Source organism: Pungitius pungitius, chromosome 6 (genome assembly GCF_949316345.1).
Source record: "Pungitius pungitius chromosome 6, fPunPun2.1, whole genome shotgun sequence".
NCBI classification, from domain to species: domain Eukaryota; kingdom Metazoa; phylum Chordata; class Actinopteri; order Perciformes; family Gasterosteidae; genus Pungitius; species Pungitius pungitius.
In genome coordinates this window covers 6,240,541-6,255,258 of record NC_084905.1, presented here as the reverse complement: position 1 = coordinate 6,255,258, position 14,718 = coordinate 6,240,541, and the positions used below count along the sequence as shown (strand labels likewise).

The 14,718-nt window shown below is 44.2% G+C and overlaps 1 protein-coding gene across 1 annotated transcript; it reads right to left on the bottom strand.

The window, feature by feature from the left end:
• Positions 1 to 4,690: 4,690 nt before the first annotated feature.
• Positions 4,691 to 10,297, bottom strand: map1lc3b (microtubule-associated protein 1 light chain 3 beta). The gene is made up of 4 exons (XM_037451607.2): positions 10,021 to 10,297; positions 8,094 to 8,149; positions 6,953 to 7,059; positions 4,691 to 6,437 (listed from the first exon to the last, which is right to left on the bottom strand). Exons 1-4 carry the CDS (start codon positions 10,058 to 10,060, stop codon positions 6,260 to 6,262), a joined length of 381 nt encoding a protein of 126 aa, XP_037307504.2. The 5' UTR covers positions 10,061 to 10,297; the 3' UTR covers positions 4,691 to 6,259.
• Positions 10,298 to 14,718: the final 4,421 nt, after the last annotated feature.

Below are 14,718 nucleotides of genomic sequence, written 5' to 3'. Positions count from 1 at the left end.
TTTTGAACAAACAGAAAAAAACTCCACGCCACTAAGGATTCCAGTACAAGTTACATACAAAATATGATGAAAATATGAAAACCATCACAATGCAACGCCAAACATCTTGTGGTCCTGTCGGTACAGAGGGACTCTGGACCCTTGGATAATGGACATTTCAAGTGCCAATTATATTGGTTTTTTTCATGTCGTCAATGTAAGGGAATTTGTGGGAGGTCAATCCTAAACTTAGTCACTCCCCAGAGAGGTGGAGCTGACTCTGTAATTAAAGCATTATGTACAGTCTTTATGCTAAAAACAATTCAGGACAGTTTAAGTAAATGTTTCACGGTGTGTTTAAGACTCAGCGAGTCGCTGGGCAGGACCCAGAGTTTTATAGACACGAGGACAGCTCGTCCTCAAGAGACACTGCCCCCGGAGGGCAAACCACAGCAGTATGTATATTTAAAATGGAAAATACTGGACAGCCAGTTTGTATAATAACTTTTGTCTGTTACACTAATAATTCTGTTTGGTAAACTGACCCTTTCACTAAGTCCCTCCCAAACGCAGACTAGCCAATCCCAGCGTAGAGAGCGGCCGAGCTCTCATCGCGGTCCCATAACGTACTGTCGTGCCATATTAACTTCTTCTTAGCTATGAAAACTTGGCCGAGTATTGGCAGGGGGCGGGGCTAAACCAAAGGTCACGGTGTCCCGCAAAGAGGGTGCAAGAACGCGTCCTTAAACCTGGAAATGAGTCGGTATTTTTAGCTTGGCCCAATCCCAACCTCCACCCTTACTGACTCACGCACTTTGAGGCGCCCTCCTGCTAACTCCGTGAGGGCTTGGTCCTGTTCCTCTTTCACACCACGAGGGCTTGAGGCTCTGTGGCAGACATTTTGAGCCCTTTATAAACCTTTTTCCGTAAGATGGTGACTTTGCTCAAAGAAATTGCAATGACCTTAACAACAGGATAACCTGTGAGAGCTTTGGAGATTTAAAAAAAGCAACACATGTGTGTTTGGACTGTAATATTAAAATGTGTACATTTAAAACATCAAGGATTAAAGATGGAGAAAAAACACATTAAAAGAGACAATATTTATGAATGTGCAAAATCAAACCAATTTGGGCTAAAAACAGTAAAACGGTATTTTAAATGACTTCTCGTTTATATAATAAGGAATGTGCCTGAAATCAAATTAGAGGGTAAAGAGTCCTAAATAAATACCCTCAATTATAAATCATATTTTTGGACGTTGTCATGGTGACACAACATGCGGCATATCTATTCATATTTACACCATTTAAAGCCCTCACAGTCTCTCACACTCCACCATTTACCATTTAGGGATCAGGATTCTTTTGAATGGGTTTTTGTTCAGAGCAATACGCTCAGTGATGAACACAAGCCTCACCGATATCCACAGCATTCAATACGCCAGTACGGACACATTAGGAGTTAGAATCTAAACGTCATATCAGCTCGTCTCCCTGTGCAGTGTTGTATGTTCCACTCATGGGATTGTGGTGTAGATTTATAGCCTAACGTCCTACATTCAATAAGAAAAATCCTAAAGGTGTTTCTCAAACAGTAGGACAGGAAAAGTCCTACTGGCGTTGTCCAGGTATCCAGAGTTAAGCTAACTTCAGGGCTGGCCTCTAAAAAAAAAAACGTTGTTTTTTCCTTTTAATTTAGCAGTTTCTTGGAACAAGACATGAGTCTGAATGTGTAAAAAGTGCCTGGTCAACTGGTCCTCGGCATGTATGTTCAAGTAAAATGTGCTTTGGGATTATTTGTGTGCAAATGTCAATGGTTTTGTAATATCTTTTTCATCACATAATGTGTTTTAAAACAGGTATAAAATAGTAATAAAATATTTTCTGATTCTGTCTTTTACCACATTGTGTATGTTCCCAATTCAATACGTTAAAAGGTAAAATGAAAATGTGAAAACTACACAGGATTACATAATGACATAAACATTTTATCTATGTCAATATGTAATAATATGACCACCATAAATAATTGTAACAGCGATTGTAATTTGAAGTTTAAAATCAGGTTACATGTTTGTCATATAAAGAGACATGTAGAGAGTTTGTCTAGTATGTATTGAACATTTAGGAGTGTGTGTGTGTGTAGGAAACTAAAGCGTAGATGAGTCCGGCCCTGTGAAAGACCAACACAAGGGGTGAATACTTCACAACTCAACTCCTCGTATGATAAATGTAATCCACACTTGTATAAAGAACTCATGTCACAGCCTTTTCTGCGATCTATCTGATCCTGTAGTCCTCCATCCTTCTCATCTGGTCCTGTTGTCCTCATCCTTCTCATCTGATCTTGTAGGCCTCCATCCTTCTCATTGGGTCCTGTAGTTCTCCATCCTTATCATCTGGTCCTGGTGTCCTCCATCCTTCACATCTGGTCCTGTTGTCCTCCATCCTTCTCATCTGGTCCTGTTGTCCCCCATCCTTCTCATCTGGTCCTGTTGTCCTTATCCTTCTCATCTGATCTTGTAGGCCTCCACCCTTCTCATCTGGTCCTGTAGTCCTCCATCCTCATCTGGTCCTTTTGTCTTCCATCCTTCTCATCTGATCCCGTAGGCCTCTACCCTTCTTATCTGGTCCTGTAATCCTCCATCCTTCTCATCTGGTCCTTTTGTCCTCCATCCTTCTCATTTGGTTCTGTAGGCCTCCATCCTTCTCATCTGGTCTTGTAGTCCTCCATTCTTCTCATCTGAGTCATCACAGTCTGTTTAGCTCCATAGGGGAGTCGGTATGGATCCTCTCAATTCACACACATCAGGGCATCAGCACACATGTTGAAAAAAGTGAAATAAGGATCACAGCATAAAAGTAGTGAAATCAACTAGGGCTTTATTAGAAATGCCATTATATGACTTTACTTGACCTGCAATTCTATTATAACGGTATGGAACGGTTGTGGATTCCAGCCTGAGAATCTATGAGAATTGAGGTTGGATTCAAAAGCATCAACAGGTGTGTGGTGGAACAGTGCAGGGAGATAGCAGGAAGGCTGGAGTGTGGAGGATCCTCAGTTCAAACCTGCTCTCTCAGAAGGAGGGTTTGGTTGCAGTCAGGGCTTCAAACTGTAAACTTTGAAACAGTTTTGAGGTTTAGTAAACAATCCCAAGGTCACAAGGTCCAACGGACACAATGAGGCATGTGCTTGAATAGCACAAGGGAACAACTGAAGGGCTGCAGGCTCCAATCTGCTGTCTGAGGTTGTGGGTTCATGCCCCTTCATGCAGACATCACTTCTGCTTTGAAAGAGTTTTGAGGTTTGAGTAGCAGTCTCAAGGTTAAATACGAGAAACAAAAATTTAATTGGTGCATGGCGAGGTAGTGCAGCACAAAAGCTGAGGAGCCATGTCCTTACCCTGTAGGTTGTGGGTTCAAGCCCAGTCTAGGGTTTGAGCCTTTGGCTTTACTTCAGGTTTGAGTAGCAATCTCAAGGTTAAATACAACAAACAAAGGGTTGGTTAGTGTGTGGTGAAGTAGCACAGCAGAAGAGCTGCTGCCACAAGCCTGCACTGCACTTGAAGGTTGTGGGTTCAGGCCCAGATGTGGAAATAGCATTTAAAAGAGTTTTAAAGTTTAACTCACATGCTCAAGGTAAATAGGAGAATCAAAGTCTCCAAAATGTGACCAGGACTGGTGGTGTAGGGGTGAGTGCAGGGGCCAAAAGCCTCTGTAAGCGCTAGTGGGTTCAAATCCCGCTCCTGCCAAGTCTTGAGCGCACTACCACGGAGGTAGTTGTGGGGGCATTGTCCCCACTGGTTGTTACAGAGAAGTGGACCCTGGGGGTTATGCAGAAACACAAGGCGCGTTCACTTGAGTTATGATGGCATTGTCAAGAATGATGAAGAATGATGAATTGTCTAAATTTGATGTTAATTGCTAATTAAGCTTTTATCACTTATTAGCCATGCTACATAGCCTATAGGGTTCCACCTTTTTGACGGGAGAGAAGGCCGGATGAGTCAGTAAAGCTGAGCAGATGTGTCTCATTCAGTGGTCACACTGACATGAAACTTATTACAGCCTCTGAGGGCCTTTTTCAAGACAATCACATGTTTGTCTACTTCAGGGCATCCTGTGGACAACCTTAAACTGACAGTATGGCACAGGGTGTAGATTTGTTTACCCTTTTTAGTGCATCCACCCTCCAATTCTCTGTTACATTCAAATTCAACTCACTTGTGCCTTTACCAATGCAGGAAGGATGAATAGCATGGTTGATCCATAATATAACATGTAGAAGTGGACTTATCAGCAGCATTACATGTCCATCTCAAGGCGGTACGCCATGGATGCACAAGCTGCTCCTCGTGGACCCCATGTGTTCAGGCTCTTTGGGTTTACTTGAACTTAATCGAGTACTTTTCCAGATTTGTTCCCTATTCACTGTGTACCTTACATCTACGGTGATGGAGAATTGTTTTAGAAACATATCAGAAAAATCTCTTGATAGCAAATGCATGTAAATTGGGAAAAATAATCGGCCCCCCAAACACTCAAATCAGATATATTTGCATAATACATAATCCTCCTTTTTCCTATAACTTTGGTCTCATTGAATTAACTGAGAAAATGTGTCAACATTTTTGATTGTTGATTCTGTAAGAAAATCATTTATCATCATCATCATCAAATCATTTGTTGAAAAAAACAAAACAAAGTTATCTTTTTTCTTTCCTTTTATTGTTAAAATACCAACATAAATACATAAGAACAGGCTGTGGGATTTTGCTGTGTGTGGATATGCGTGTGTGTGTGAAACCGAGGAGCAGGCAGAAAAGAAACCAAAAGCTCCGCCCCTCTGTAACGAGCACACAGTGGCTTTCACTGGGAGGGAAACGACGTAGGCCTGCATCACATACCGCACAGACAGCGACGACAAGAGACACGTGGTACAGTGAAATAAAACTCACATTGAATAAAAAGGAACCAAAAGTGAGGAAATAACGAAATATATAAAAGCACAGCACAGTGGAGGCCCATCGATAGAGGGGACAGGACATCCTGCAGCTCTTGTAACGACCCCACAGGGCGACCACGGATGGATGGACTTCCAGACGCGACGCTCTGCGACCTGCCCCCGCTTCACTGTCTGTCTGACCTCCCTCCATTTCTTCATCACCTTAATAAATACTTGTGACAAAGGACATTAAAAAAGGGAAATGGCAACCCCCCCCCCTTCCCATTGTCAGCATTTACAGGAACCCCTTATTGTCATCCTCAATTCGCACATGCAATCAGACCGTGCTCTCGTAGTGTGTCCAAAGTCAACTTGGTTACACTCTTATTGAAACCCCTGTTATATTCAAAGCTGTAACTTTTATAATATCTGTACACCAAGGCGTTGTCATTTTGTTTTGTTGCAAACTACAATCATCTGTTTCCCCCCCCCCCCCGACACAGGTCTGCTACAGTGAAGATGCTTTAGGATACATGGCGGGAAGGGATACGTTTTTTTTTTTTTTTCAAAAGGTGATAAAAGGACCATAGAGAGAATGTGATGGGACACACAAGGAATTTTCTCTACTTCATTTAAAATGTATCTCTGGCAAAAATACTGCGATCTAAACTAAAACTCCAGAAGCTTTACCTTCTCACTGCATTAAAAAGCTCCACTAAAAACACGTGGACCCTCAAACCCTCATCTTTATGTTGTTCCGTCTCCAAGACCCTCATCGCTTTAGCCCGGCTTTGATCATCGGCTAATGTGTGTATATAGATATATATGCTTATAGATAAGTGGTGGAGCCACAAGACACTTTTATGCACTACCTGAAATGTGTATGCACATAAACATAAATACAGCCGAGGACGCGCGCAACTACAACAACAACAACTGTCGAAGACTGGCAGTTCGTTGCCATGACAGCGGACGTGATCCACCAGAGAGGACGTTAAAGGAAGCAGAGACACGCGGACTAAAAGACTCTATTGGCCTGGCCTGAGTCCGATTTGGGGGGGGGGGGTTTCTCTACTCAAACTACGCGGATCAACACTCTATGATTTGGGGTCGCTCGCTCACTGCGGTGGCGCTATGGATTGCAACCTGAACCAATTCCACCTGCAAATGACTGTATACAGTCTTTAGATTAAGCACTAAGTGTTTTAGTTCTTACAGTAAAGACTAGAGGTTTGTGGCAAGAGACGTGGGGGGGAGAGGGGGGGGAGAGTGGGGTAAAAACTTGTTCAATCGCCTGCCAGGTGGAAGAAGAAGAAGAAGAAGGATCCGTTCACTGGGCGGTCACGTCAGAGCCGAAGGTCTCCTGGGAGGCGTACACCATGTAGAGAAAGCCATCCTGGTCCTGCTCCCGCTCATACACCTCGGAGATGGCAGCCGACACGGACACCATGCTGTGACCGTTGGCCAGCAGGAAGAAGGCCTGGTTGGAGTTCAGCTGGAGGCGCCTCCTGGTGGCGAGACGTGGACACGGCAGAGTCAGGAGGGGGAGGAAAAGGCAGGAGGGGAAGGGAAAGGAGACACAAGCGGTGTCTCAAAGGTCGCTAGGCTGCACCCTTAAGGACGCATTCGTCGACCGCATACGTCACTTCCGCTGCGACTCGGCTCGCGTTACCGTCTGCCCGCATGAATAAATGTGTTTGATGTTGACGTTTTGACAACATTGAGGGAATCTCCTCTGCCTTAAGATCGCAATATTACTTTTAGCTGAATGTAGAGAGAGGGAAATAGTGGGTAGAGGGAGTAGGAAAGGAGACAAATGAGAGCACAGGAGAGAAAATGACAGCGGGGGATAGAAAAGAAGAGGACAAAAAGGTGGTAAAGAAAAGGACAAATAGAAAACCAATTGGAAGAGGAAAAGGAAGATGAGAGTAGAAGAGGGAATGGGAGAGGAAAGGAAAACAGAGGTAATGAAAGGAGAGAAGAGAAGAAACATGCAGCGGAAACGAGTGGACTTGAGGTTTACCTGATGATTTTGATGAGTTCACTCATGTTGACGTGGTCCGGAACCAGGAACTTGGTCTTGTCCAGGATGGGAAGCTGCTTTTCTCCTTTATACCGCTCAATGATCACCTAGAGGAGACACACACACAGTCGATGAATGACTCCTCCACCTTCTGAAAAGCTGGAATATTTCCTGTGCGGTTTGAAGCCCGGATCACACCAAGCCGTGAGCAGACTGCAGAATCGGCTCACGTCGGCAGCGTCTGGGTCCAAAGTTGCCCCGTCACACCCGACAGTCGGCTTGGTGTGATCCGGGCTTTAGGCTCGATACCCGGACAGTTGAAGCGGTTTTGAGACCAATAGTGAGAGCTGATTGGGAGACAAAGTCCCAGATCAGAGTGATTGTGGGTGTAGGGGGGCGTCTCTGGATTGTCTGGATCTGTAGTCCATGTTCACTTGAACAGCACTGATTACCTTGAGCTGTGAACATGATATATTTCATTCTGCGAGACATTTAATGACGTTTAGATGGGTTTTTAATGAAGCTTTTAAACTGGCGACAGGGGGACCACTTCATCGCTGACAAGTGCAAATTACACCAGCCACTTGGCCACAGTCATCCTCGGATTCACAGTTTATACAATTAAAAACAGTCAACTTACTTATCTGAGCATCTGGAGCACCCCCCCCCCCCCCTCCCCTCTCCTCCCTACCCCCCGGGCTTGAGCGGCACTACAGACATATGGCACATCTGCCTCTTTTGTCAGCCCTTGGCGTGGCAGTTTATACCAGTGCACACGCAGCAGATGGAAGGTGCTGATACTCAAAACGATGAAACAAGCAGTGAAACGTGAGCTGCGCGTTGGTTTATCGCTGGTTGCTAGGGGCTCCTGGACACCCGACTCATCAGCGCTAGCAGTCACGGTTCATCGGTCGTTAGAAGGGAAAAAAATGAAATGAAAACCTTTAAAGCAACAATAAAAGTTGGAGCAGTCGGAGCAGAGAGCCCTTTCAGAAAAGAGCTTCTGGAGAGTTCAGAGCACAGCCAGGAAACACGTGGACACGCTTTCCGTCTGTGGCGCGTCTGCCTCGCTCTCGCTCACCTCATCCTGTGTCCCCGCGGCAACGCGCCATTTCTCATGCAGCTCTGTCCGTGAACTTACCGGTATCTTGTTGGGGTGCTGCTCCCGGATCAGTCGGACATCTTCCACCCTCTGCTCTGAAGGGCAGAAAAGCAGACGGGAGTTAATGGAGACGTGCAGCAGACAAAGGGATCAGCAGGCCAGGGGTGGAGAATAAGCCGGCGCTGATACAAACACAAATGAGGTCATAGACAAAGCAGGGAAATTTGCAAACTCACAAAGAGAAGTCAGCAACAAAACTAGAAAACCAAAGTCATTGAATAAACAAACCCACAGACAGGTTTTACTGAAACTCGCACATGCAAATTAGGAAGATCCATGTGGAGGTGTCACGTAGCATTAATCCTACTGAGTAAACGAAACAATGTGGTCTCACACTATTAAAACTGTTTGAGAGATCATAATGCGCTTACATTCCATGAGCTTGACATTGAGCAGGGAACAGACATCAGGGCATAGTGGACTAATGAGCTCTGCTAAAACATAATGAGCTTTTCTGAAGAGGCACATGGGTTTCACATTGGTGAGCAGACGTCTGCCCGAAAACACTCAATTTGGACCCTACTGCAGAGCAGACCCCCTTCGCTCTGAGGCTTGTAACCGGGCCAATACAAAGAGGCTGCCGATAACACCTCGGGCCGACTGAACTTTGTACTGACAACATCACGCACAGCTGTCTGATGGGGAGAATGGGAAAAACATCTAGACATCGCAACTGTCTCCATCAGATTTTGTACATTGAGAATTACAATAAGTAATTGTCTTGTGACATGCCACCAAAAAACAAACAAACATTAGGCTATCTAAATTCAGCCGACTGGAGTTCAACCAGGATGATGGGTTCAAAGCCCGGGAACAGGGAGGCACTGTGTCTCAGTTGACCATATCAGAGACAAACAGCCTTTTGACCAATCAGCTTTCAATCAATCAACAGAAAAACAGATTATCTGTTTTTCTTAAACACTAAACAGGAAGCAGTCAGTTTGAGGGCCTGTGGGAGGGGTCCACACATTTCTGTCATTATTCATCATTTGGAATTAGTCAGCAATGGAAAATTCCCTGGGGGGGGGGGGGGGGGGGGGGTTAGCTGTCTGCGCGTGATACCGTGGTGGCCCCCACGTGCCCTGGTTGCGCAAATTTGGACCAATAGCGTGACGTCCAGTAGGAAGTCTGTTAGTTTCAGTCATCACATGGAACTCTATTTACATTTCTGAGGGTCATGCTGCTCCTTCGATTTGTTTAAGTTGTGCAACACTTGGGAAAGGTTGTTTAGAATGATACTAATTTAATGAGGGCAGGGGGTCATTTATATTCCTTTTTATGCTCAATTACAGAAAAGCACCTCGAGGTTTGTCCCAGAAAGGCCGCGCATGCCATGTCTTTAGCTTGGGGATTTGGGGAAGGGAACTGGAGCTGAAGTTGGCCCCCGGGGCCCTTCCAACTAGACCGAAACAAAAGCTGAACTCTATCACTTGATCCTCCTCCACCCGCTGCCCCATCCCCCAATGCTGCAGTTCCAGCTTCGCTCGGTCCTGCGTTTCGACACCACTTTGTTTTTCTCCTGCAGCTGTGGCGCAAACAAACACACACACACACGCACACGTACACACTCGGGGGGAGACAGGCCCGCAGCCTCTCGGCCTAGTTTGATCAACAACAACACTCCAGAAGTCAAACATGTCCGTTTAACAGCGGGAACAACAACCGCCGTCACAAATACTGCGTCTTATCTTCTGATAAATAATGCTAGTTAGCTCCGGCGGGCTAGCATCGCTCGTGCGTGTGTCGAACGGAGGGGAAAAGCTGATTATGTGCGTTTGATCCCGGGCAGCGAGGAGCGGGGCTCTGGGTTCTTTAGCGAGGACCAAACGGCGCAAACACAACGTCAACGAGCCGAAGCGGAGCAGCTGTGCGCGGAGTGGCGCAAACAGGCTGCGGTGTCACCTACCGAACGTCCTTCTTTGTTTGAAGGTTTTTTCTGAAGGCATGTTGCGTCAAAGTCAACCAGTTAGCAGTCAACGAAAATGGAGGCAGCAGCTGAATCCAAGCGCCAGCTATAAAAAATAAAAAATAATGATATGAAACTGTTTCTGGGAGCTTGTTGGTAAAATACTAAGTAGAGCACAGTGGCGGTCTGATATCGCTGCTTCCTTCTTCTTGCTGTGTTGTTATCAGGACGAGCTCGAGCGAGCAAAAACAAACCTGTCAGCTGACCTCTGACGTCATGCGTTTCTCTCTCTCCCCCCCTCTCTCTCTCTCGATTCAATTCAATTCAGTTGAAGTCAATGTGGCAACATCCGTTTTCGTATATAAATATATATCTGTCCTCGAAGTGCTTCAGTTTCGTCTACATTACACTTGCACACTAGAAATTGAGACCTCTCTCTCTCTCTTTGCGAAATACTTTTAGAAACGTTTCTAAAGTTTTCTCTTAAATGAAACGATCAATTACCCTTGAAAAGTGGGAAAAACTAGACAATAATACTTGTTAAAGCAAGGTCTATAATTTGATTTGACTCCTCAAAAATAATGGAAGCATGCTGTTCTCCCATTTAGAAGGTATAGTCATAAAGACCCTAAAATTTAAAATCAGATTACCTATAGATTATTTTACCTTTAATCAAAGACCCAAGATTCAAAACGCAGGATATCTTCATCATCAGCCTTTAATGAACACATTGAATTAGCTGAACATGCTCAACCAAATTAAACTTTTTAATCTACAGTACATCAACAATATACTACATTTTGGTAAGCCGTTTTCTTATACTGCTTATTGTAACATTTCAGATTTGTTTAAAATGATCATAGACGGTCCAAAAACGGAACATCTCTCTCACAAACCTTCAGGCAAGTGTGCAAAAATTGAAATGGGTGTTGTCATCTCGTATAAAATGCGGAACATTGAATTGTGAAAGATTTCCGCTGACACTGGGAGTGTTTACATTTACTTTTTTTCACAACCGTGAACATTATGATAAAATAAAATGGATTTCCTTGTAATAAAAAAGGAACAACCATTCTGTTGGTAATACAGACAACTGTCCAATGCATTGTCTAATGAGCAGCTCAAGACTTTATACTGGATTTGTGAGAATAGCTGATTGAACTTTCATCAGAAATGGTTGTAACAATCTTGAAAAACGTCCCAACATGTTGTCGTTGCACAGCTGAAAACCCGCCTCATCTCCAACGACCTGCTCGGCCCATTTCAAATCCGCTCACAGCCCAGCACTGAATCAGCCCTCCAAAAAGGCATCAACCACTTCCTCCTCTCCTCAGACTGTGGTCGCATAAACATTCTCATTCTCCTCCACCTCACTGCAGCTCTGTCGACACTACAACAGTCCATCGGCATGTCGTCCGTCCCAATGCGTCCCCCCGGGTTCAGTGCTCAGTCCTTTTATGTTTATCCTTGACCTGCTCCCTCTAGGAAAATATAGTACACCCACACGGTCTCCAATAAAGCCATCACCACGAGTACTCACTCCATTCGGACCAACCGCCTCTCCAACATTATTTTCATGGATGCAAAGCAACTTCCTTAAACTCAACATACGCACGTGCGTGCACACTGACATTACTGATGCCACTGACGTCCACTCTCCACATCTAGTAATTATTACTTTGTTTAAATGCAAATAAGACACATCTTTCATAAACCGTGGTGTCTGTGCCGTGTTTTCCATAACCTGAGAGCCTGGAGGTGATACTGCTGATAGGGACACAGTATCAAAAGATCTTGCAATGTTTTTTAATGACTAAATTACTTACAAAACATGAACATTGTATCAGTACCAACATCTAAACATTAAGACAGTAGAAAAGTCAGATTTAACTATTACTGGACATTTACCTGAATTCATAGATTTTCTCTTGAATTCCAATAAAAGTACCTTTGAACTCTGATCAAATCCAGGACTTGAGTAAATACATGGATGCACTTTGCCTCTCTGCTCATGGACACATAGGGATGATGGTAGTTGTAGTTCAAAGAAAGAAGACCACGCAGATCCTGCGGTTCTTTTTGTTGTCCAGCAGATGGAGGACTCTGATCACCTGTTGAATCCCATTGAACTGCGCTGGTCTCAGAGCCCACAGAAGGGGGCCAAAGACCTAACTATACATTCTTTTCTGCATGCAGAAACCACTACATTACTTTTGAATCAGTCTGAGTCGCACCCTCAGGTTTGTCTTTGAAACAGGCATTCTGACAAGCTAAGACTCGGGCCTATGGTAGTCTTCCAAATGCACATTGATAACATGACAGAGTCCTTTCACAAGCATCAACTTACACAGGGAACAGGTCCTTGGTTCACTGAAAACACACGGTAATGATGTGTAAAACAACGCTTCACCTTTCTTTTACAGTTCTTTGGGAAATGTGTTTTCCCTCCAAGGACATCCCAGTGCATTGTTTTATTTGGTCAGCCTGAAACCCCCCCCGACTGGTGCTCAGTCAGGTGTGTGAGAGTGTGCGTGCCGAAAGGGCGTGTGTGTGTGTGTGTGTGTCCCAGTCCAGTTATATGAAGTCAGTTAGAAAAAAAATCTACAGCCAACACACACACACACACACACACACACACTCATACACCAAGTAGCATCAACCCCAGTTGAGTTGTGTGTTTGTCTCAGCATGGTGCAGGCCCAGAGGACTGTGTGTTGAGGTGCGTACATGAAGCCTCCACCCCTCTGTTTGCCAGTTAAAGACAGCTGTAGACACTGATAACAAATAGAATGGTGTGTTTGTGTGCAGTGTGTGTCTGAGCAGACCCCAATGAATCGGGGGACACCCCTACGCCTTGAATCAAATATGTGCTGTCAATGTTTAGACCCTCTCCTCCCCTCTTCAACGGGCCTCCGTCTGCTCCCTGCGCTCATTAAGTGGTGGTGTTGTGATTTGATGGTTCTCACCGTGAGGCTCCACAAGTGCAAAACTGGTCTCAATCAGCTGTACAGATGGCTGAAGTGGTAATCCGTGTGAAATGAAATGTTGACATTGTTATAGAGCGCTATGTAACAGGGAGGAATAAAAGCGGAGCGGTCGATAACAATAACAGGTGAGGGATCTGAAGGGGGTGAAGGTAGACCTCGTGTGTGTGTGTGTGTGTTACACTTGCGTGTGTATTCCCATGGTTTCCACTGTGTATGCATCAACATAAACAAGTTTTTTTTTTTTTCTTCATGAAATTGTCTGTTTTTAACAAACAACATTCTGGCTGCTCTTATAGTCAACAGACCTCACTGTGGCAAGCTGTAATTGAACCGGCTCTGCCATTAAAAATAACATCACTTAATATCATACAACTTGTTTTACCTTGTACACACCCTTAAATATTTGTATAGAAAAAGAATAGTCACCAAAGCACACATGAGAAGTGACAATAGAAAATGCTAAAATCAAAGCTATATTGAATGAAGTTACGTTGAATGTCACTCTACTGTCTAATAAAATGCTACAAGCATAACGTAGCTTCAGCCATCTACCTCAACCGTTGGGTTTTCTTTTGAGTGTTTTAGGGCTTGTGGTGTGGTTGCCTCAATATGTGGATATTGTATTTCCCCAAAGCAATGTTATTTCTGGAGACGTAGTTACAAATACAGTATTCAAATGTAACAAGTATCTCCACATTGCATATTTTCAAGATAAAAGGAAAAACAGAACGATGCACACAAAATAATTGGTACTCCTAAGATGGCAGTTTGTGGACCTGGTCTAAAAGGGCGCTGGAGACCATAGACTAATGAGTTTGAAGAGCGCAGCATGATCCAAACATAGGGGTCAGATGTGAGAGGGTGATGTGAAACCTTCAGTTCAGTTAGCAAAAGGCTAGCACATGGTGACCGTTTTAAATGCCCCCTGATGTGATCTAATTATGTGAGTCGAAAGAGGCCCTCCCATTTGGAGAATAAATGATATTTTCAAGTGGGGTCGGATAGAAGCAAAGTTAATGAGGGAAAGTCTTTTTGTATAAAATTCTACAGGTGAACATTACTAAAAAAATATTATAGTTTTGACATAGATTGACAATGCAGGAAAAGCATTGTGATGGCTTTTAGATATACCTATTTCCACATAAAGGTGGAGTCAATAGCTTATGGGAGCAGATGATTGTTGCTGTTAGGTCCTAATACAAATGTTTTAAAGTTGCACAGATTTCAAAACTAGAAGGTTTAGGGTTCTAACAACAATTTCATTGGAAGTTATGAAACCACAAAAGGTGGAAGTGAGGAAGGAAGACTCTCGAGCCCCCTTATATTTCCTCTACCATCCTTTTGTGTGGGCCTTTGCAACTGCTCCAGCCGCCCTGGTGTACAAGCACCTCAGGGTGCGAATCGCTGCACACCACTTGGAAGAACATAACTGGAGCCAACGGTTTACGAGGGCTTCTTTTGGGGTACTTTGTGTCGCAGCAGGCATTAAACGTTACTTTCAAGCCCATTTAGTGCTCTGAACAGAATACAAAAAATGAAATGTCTTTGCTCTACATTGCAGATCCGTAAATCTCTATATATTTTTTGTCCTCAAAAGAAAACCTTGCGCTTTGAACCACGTTTTCTTTCTATAGTTTTGGTAGCGACCGATGTCTAAATGATCAGACGTTTGAGTGTGTGTTGTGGGACCGTTCTGAGGAGGCGAGCACGC

What these genes read in the sequence shown, in the direction of transcription:
- map1lc3b (XM_037451607.2), bottom strand. Translation starts at nt 10,060, where the DNA reads ATGCCTTCAGAAAAAACCTTCAAACAAAGAAGGACGTTCG. An exon ending in CAAACAAAGAAGGACGTTCG is followed by an intron (nt 8,150 to 10,020) that starts GTAGGTGACACC and finishes TCTGCCCTTCAG; the next exon opens with AGCAGAGGGTGGAAGATGTC. An exon ending in GAACTCATCAAAATCATCAG is followed by an intron (nt 6,438 to 6,952) that starts GTAAACCTCAAG and finishes TCTCGCCACCAG; the next exon opens with GAGGCGCCTCCAGCTGAACT.